The 6,889-nt window shown below is 48.3% G+C and overlaps 1 protein-coding gene across 1 annotated transcript; it reads left to right on the plus strand.

Moving 5' to 3' along the window:
• The first annotated feature begins 2,989 nt into the window (after positions 1–2,989).
• LOC105033247 (subtilisin-like protease SBT1.7) lies at positions 2,990–5,945 on the plus strand. Its single transcript, XM_010907967.4, has one exon. The coding sequence runs from the start codon at positions 3,176–3,178 to the stop codon at positions 5,468–5,470; it is 2,295 nt and encodes a 764-aa protein (XP_010906269.2). The 5' UTR covers positions 2,990–3,175; the 3' UTR covers positions 5,471–5,945.
• The last annotated feature ends 944 nt before the right edge of the window (positions 5,946–6,889 follow it).

Genomic DNA, 6,889 nt, shown 5'->3' on the forward strand with positions numbered 1-6,889 from the left:
GAAGACATTTTAATTTTCTTTGCTAGAAGTAAATTTTTAAGGATAAATTTTTTTTGTCGCTATAATTTTTATTTTTTTATGATGAAATAAATTTTTTATCATCAAAAATTAATTATTTGTGATGAAATAAATTTTTTATGCTTGGTGATGAAAATATTTCATCGCTAAAATATTTTTTTGTTGAAAAAAATGGAGATTTTAGGGCAATGAAATTTTTTTACGATAAAATGTTAATTTTTATTGCTAAAAATAAATTTTTAAAGATGAATTTTTTTTTTGTCACTACAGTTTTTATTTTTTTGCAATGAAATAAATTTTTCATCATAAAAAATTAATTATTTACAATGAAATAAATTTTTTATCGCTAAAAATCAATTATTTGTGACGAAAAAGTTTTCGTTGCAAAAAAGTATTTTTTTGCGATAAATTTTTTGATATTTGGCAACAAAAATATTTCATCGTTAAAATATTTTTTGTTAAAAAAAAGAAATTTTAGGACAAAATCATGCCCCAAAACCCTTCACGTGTGTCTCTAGCTCTCTCGCTCTCTCACACCGCCGAGCACACCACCAGCCATCGATTGAAGCTGTCCCCCTCTCTAGTCGATTGAAGCCATCCCCCGGTTGCCATCCCCCAGTCGGCATCATCCCTCCACACCATCGGTCGGTTGATTGAGCCCTTCCCGATCATCGTCCTTCCTTCACGCCACCACGTCGGTCATCATCCTCCCTCCTCGATTTCTCCCTCTCCTTTTCTTATGATTTTTGCTTCCCCTAGGCCTGCCATAGTCTGCCTTCGCCTCCTCCTCCATCGCCGTCCCTCTTTGAAGTCCTCTGGGATCTGTCCCTCTCTCTCAAGTATGGCTCTCTCCCTCCCCAGTTTCTCCCTCCCTTTCCCTCATATTCTCTCTCTCTCCCCCTCTCCCTCTCCTATGATTTTTGCTTCCCCTAGGGCCGCCATAGTCTGCCTCTACCTCCGCCACCGTCCCTCTTTGAAGTCTACTAGGATCTCTCCCTCTCTCTCAAGTATGACTCTCTCTCTCCCTCCCTCTCCCTCCCTCACTTTCTCTCTCTCTCCCTCCCTCTCCCTCTCTTATGATTTTTGCTTCCCCTAGGGCCGCCACAGTCTGCCTCCACCTCCGCCTCTGCCTCTGCCTCCGCCGTCGTACCTCTTTAAAGTCCATCGGGATCTCTCCCTCTCTCTCAGGTACGGCTCTCTCTAGCACTCTCTAGCTCTCTCTTTCTTTGGCTCTCTCTGGCTCTCTCTCTCACAGTCCACCTGCAAATCATCGCCACACCGTCGTCACCGTCACCATCGCTGCACAGCCACCGGCGTCCGCTTCCATCTCGGTACCCATCTCTTTCTCTTTGTGTGAGATTTACGGGAGAGTTGGAAGATCAACCAGCCATAATTTTTAATTTTTATAATTTTATAATTTTTATTTTTTTTTAAATTTTTATTTTTCTTTTTGTTATTAATTTTGTTGGTCTACTCTTTCTATGAAGCATAGTTCACGATCTGAAAATAGTTTAAAAATAAAAGTAGTTATAATAATAATATATTAATCTTAGCATAATAAGTCTATAAACCTTAAAATTTTTATTCGAGGATAGCATGCATGAATCAATAATTATCTTTTAATGAAAAAAAATATTGATATTATGCACACTATCCTCGAATTGTCCATGTGGATAGTTTGGGCACATGAGTGAATTTTATATTGCATACCATATGCTTCTAAACATTGAAAAATTTCATCGGTATTTTCGATCATATTCTCTTGGTACATAGCAAAATTTTAGTATTTGTGTATCTGAAAAACTGCACCGAAATACTATCGAAATTTTTTTGGTGTAGAAGACATGTATGGCAATGTTAAATTCTTGTGTTCCAGAATGGGATAGGACCACCATCCTATAGGTAAGGGATATAAGATGTTAGTCAACTATTATTACATAAGATTAACTGTATAGTTTACATCATAAACATATAGGTATAGATCATAGTTGGATGTCATTGCGCGATAAGTTATATCTCGAGTATATTATGGGTGTGACGTCTTTCATGAACGTGGCATCCAATCATACTAGAGAAGATGAGAAAGCTCGTTGTCCATGTCGTCAATGTAGAAATTTATTTTGATGTACCCTATCGAACATTCAAAATCATTTACACAAACATGGTATAAATATGACTTACAAGAGATGGACTTGTCATGGCAAAGATTTGCCGACTGGCTAGAGCATCTTGCCCAAAAGTCCTACAAATGCATCATCAGTAGGTAGATCATCCAGTCGTATAAGGCAAACACTCGGTGCAGAAAATAAAAAAATTCTGGAGGATCTCCATCCAGAGTTATTTGAAGCAAATGTGGAAGCGAGATCAGAATATCAACATCCCATCCCGAGACAAGAAGCTAAGGAGGACAGTAACATGCCGGCGAACGATAGATTCGAGCGTCTATTAAGAGATGTGCAAAGTGACGTTTATTCTGGTTGTAAGAAGTACTCTCTATTATCCACCATAATAAAATTATTACATATGAAGATATTTGATAAGTGGCCAAACAACTCATTTAATTGATTGCTCAAATTTTTGAAAGACCTACTGTCTGAGAGAGAGTTACTTCATTATATTTGATTCGATAGGGGGATAGGCTGGTGAAGCCATTGGTATGTTATGTACTAAACCAAAAAGAGAGAAATCAATTTCTTACATATCTGAAATTAGTGAGGTTTCCCGATAGATATGCCTCAAATTTGAAACAGTGTCCATCGGAGGATGGATGGCTGGGTGATTGTACATAAAAAAATAATATATATATATATATATATATCCCGAGAAAGTAATAGTACGTCACAGAATGAGCATGTAACAAGCTCTTCCAAAGATTCTTCATCCTAATTAAAATGAGCATTGGTTCTCAGCTGTCCATACATACATTCATCCTAATTATATACATACATTCAGAGAGGTCAACCTTAAAGACAAAACCTTACCCATGTCTCTCTCTCTCTCTCTCTCGTTTTCTCTTGATTCTCAACCAGCAATCATCCCTTCGGGACGAAGGAACGGGATCCTCTTTCCCACCATCCACCCAACCCTCTCTCACTTTCTCCTCTCGTTTAAATAACAAATAGAGCTCGCCGACGCCACCGAAACGGGGAGACCAGTGATGGCGTCGGCGGCACTCCTCCTCCTCCTCCTCTACTCCTCCTCCCCCTTCTGCCACGTAGCAGCAGCAGAGGAGAAGCGCCGGACGTACATCGTCCACATGGCCAAGTCCCGGATGCCGGCCACCTTCACTGATCACGGCCACTGGTACCACGCCTCCCTCCGCTCCGTCTCCGACTCGGCCGAGATCCTGTACTCCTACGACACGGTCTCCCACGGCTTCTCCACCCGTCTCACCCCCGCCGAGGCCGCCACCTTGGAATCCCGTGAGGGCGTCCTCTCCGTTCTCCCGGAGGTCCGCTACGAGCTCCACACAACCCGGACGCCCATGTTCCTAGGCCTGGATGAGAGCCACGGTCTCTTCCCGCAGGCCGACACGGGCAGCGACGTCGTGGTGGGACTTCTCGACACCGGGGTATGGCCGGAGAGGAAGAGCTTCGACGACACGGAGTTCGGACCGGTGCCGGCCGGGTGGAAGGGAGCGTGCGAGGAGGCGAAGGACTTCAAGGCGACGTCGTGCAACCGGAAATTGATCGGGGCGCGGTTCTTCTCCAAAAGCTACGAGGCCACAGTAGGCCCCATCAACGGGACCACGGAGTCCAGATCTCCGCGGGACGACGAAGGCCACGGGACTCACACCGCCACCACCGCTGCCGGCTCCGCCGTGACGGACGCCAGCCTCTTCGGCTTCGCTAACGGCACCGCCCGCGGGATGGCGACGCGGGCGCGCGTCGCCGCGTACAAGGTGTGCTGGGCCGCCGGGTGCTTCAGCTCCGACATCCTCGCCGCCATGGACAGGGCGGTGGACGACGGGTGCCACGTCCTTTCTCTGTCGCTTGGCGGCGAGATGACGGAATATTATGAGGATAGCATCGCGATCGGAGCGTTCAACGCGATGGAGAAAGGGCTCCTGATCTCGTGCTCCGCCGGTAACGGCGGCCCCATCGCCTCCAGCGTCACCAACGTCGCCCCCTGGATTATTACTGTGGGCGCTGGAACTATCGACCGGGACTTCCCCGCCTACGTTGTGCTCGGAAATGGCAAGAACTATACCGGGGTGTCGCTCTATAGTGGGAAGCTGCTTCCGAAATCGCCTCTCCCCTTCGTGTACGCTGGCAACGCCAGCAACGCCACCGACGGGAATCTTTGCATCCCGGGGACCCTGATACCGGAGAAGGTGGCCGGGAAGATCGTTCTCTGCGACCGTGGGATCAACTGGCGTGTCCAGAAGGGGTACGTGGTGCGCGAAGCCGGCGGTGCCGGGATGGTACTCGCCAACGCCGACACCTACGGCGAGGAGGTCGTTGCCGACGCCCACCTCCTCCCGGCCACCGCCGTCGGCCAGAAGGCCGGTGATGCCATCAGAGCGTATCTACGATCGAATAAAAATCCGAAGGCGACGATCGTATTCGGGGGGACGAAGATCGGGGTGCGGCCGTCGCCGGTGGTGGCCGCGTTCTCGTCGAGGGGGCCGAATTTGGTGACGTCGGAGATCCTGAAGCCGGACCTGATCGCCCCCGGGGTCAATATCCTGGCCGGGTGGACTGGGGCGGCGGGTCCGACGGGGCTGTCCGGGGACTCGCGTCGGGTGGTATTCAACATCATCTCCGGGACCTCCATGTCGTGCCCCCACGTCAGCGGCATCGCCGCCCTCCTCAAAGCGGCCCACCCGGACTGGAGTCCCGCCGCCGTCCGCTCCGCCCTCATGACCACCGCCTACTCCGCCTACCCCGGCGGCGATAGCGGCCTTTTTGACGTCGCCACCGGCAAGGCCGCCACCCCCTTCGACTACGGCGCCGGCCACGTGGACCCCCCGCGCGCCGTGGATCCGGGCCTCATCTACGACCTCACCACTGAGGACTACATCGACTTCCTCTGCGCGCTTAAGTACACCTCCCGCCATATCGCCACTGTGGCCAAAAGAACCAACTACACCTGCGACGGTACGAAGACATACGCGGTGTCGGGACTCAACTACCCGTCCTTCGCGGTGGTGTTCCAAAGGGCGAGCGGGGCCGGCGGCAGGGTGGCGACGGTGAAGCACACGAGGACGGTGACCAACGTGGGGGACCCGGGGACGTACAAGTCGACGGTGACGACTGCGGTGGCCGGCGGGGCAGTGAAGGTGGTGGTGGAGCCGGCGGAGCTGAGCTTCACGAAGAAGGGGGAGAGGCGGAGCTACACGGTGAGCTTATCATCGCCGTCGCTGCCGTCGGTGTCGTCGGGGTTCGGCCGGCTCGAGTGGTCCGACGGGAAGCACGTCGTGGCCAGCCCCATCGCGTTCAGCTGGACGTGAGGTCAATGTCATCAATGGAAACGGTGGAACACTAGCGCCCTCCGTCGCTGTTTTGAGTCTAATTATTACTTGGACCGGGCCCCACTTATTTCACCAATTCTCGTTTGAGCGTTATCCACCGTTCATAGGCGCCGCGATTAGAGCTGGTCCACTTGGACCTGGTCCACTCAATTACTTCTGAAGATTGGGACGTGCCAGCGACACGGGGCCAGTGTTTGCTTCCTGTTACTTCCACGTGTGATTATATTATTGCTGTCTGCTGGTTAACTTGGTCAAAGGGGAAAGTGAGAACAGTTTACTTCGGTAATTTGTATGATATATATATATATATATATATATATATATATGATAAATGCAGGGTGCCCGGGTGGTTTGGATTGCTGGAATTTGATTTGTTAGGAAAGGAGATTAGTTGGTACGCGACTCTTAGATTTAATTCATAATGTTTATGTATTGAGACAAAGAATCTGGACAAGTTATCGCTTTACTCCAACTATAATGACAATGAAATGCTTGGTGATGTGTTGGAAAATGAAGTTGTTGATTTGGAAAATGGTTGGTTGCATTAATTTTCAGGAGCGGATGGTTAGTAATTGAGTGCTCATTAGGAATTTTTTTGGAAAAAGTTATCGGTCCTCTACAATGCGCACGCGCCATTGTAGGATACATATGCATCTATAGATACTGTCGATCACAAGATGAAATGCTATATATGAATATGGAAAGTATGATGCATGCAATACATATTATTTGATGATCATCCATCTTATAATTCGCATTTATGAATGCACCATATCTTATGATGCTGCATGCACCATAGGTGATTCATGCTGTACCTAGTTTTGATTACCATCTTCGATGTTTACATTGGAGGCCACAGTTCTCGGATGACTCCAGCTGTAGCCTAGTATTTTATGACTTTGTGAGATCTTGCATGCTGGTAATGTAAGGACTTCTATGCTTGCGCATGCTGGGTTGGGCTTGTATCTTTTGCGTGATAGGATGGATTGATACTTTTTCGCAATATGAAATGTTGGATGGTGTCCCCCCCCCCCGGGATTCATTGGTTTTAGAAATGGTTGTGTACATTGCTCTTGTGCTTTCTGTACAAAGGGAATGGAATTCCATTTGACATGACCACGTTGCTAGTGGCATGGAACAGCGGGAGTAAAGTTTCAAGCTGTTGTCTAAAGCAGTGTGGTTGCCATTTCTGTGGAGAAAGACGATGCGTCCGCAGGGTCAATACTAGGTGCTCGCTCCATGTGCAAAACCGTGCGTTTGCTCCAGCGCCCTTTGCACCTCTCACTTGCCAAGCTCTTGCACTCCGTCCTCTCATCCAAACTCGTCCCCCCTCCTTCCCTTAGCTCATGCACGTCTCCCAGCTTTTCCGGCCGTTTATTTTTCATCTCAGAAGCCGTT

The sequence above is a fragment of the Elaeis guineensis genome, chromosome 6, assembly GCF_000442705.2.
Source record: "Elaeis guineensis isolate ETL-2024a chromosome 6, EG11, whole genome shotgun sequence".
In the NCBI taxonomy this organism is placed as follows: Eukaryota; Viridiplantae; Streptophyta; class Magnoliopsida; order Arecales; family Arecaceae; genus Elaeis; species Elaeis guineensis.

What these genes read in the sequence shown, in the direction of transcription:
- LOC105033247 (XM_010907967.4), top strand. Translation starts at nt 3,176, where the DNA reads ATGGCGTCGGCGGCACTCCTCCTCCTCCTCCTCTACTCCTCCTCCCCC.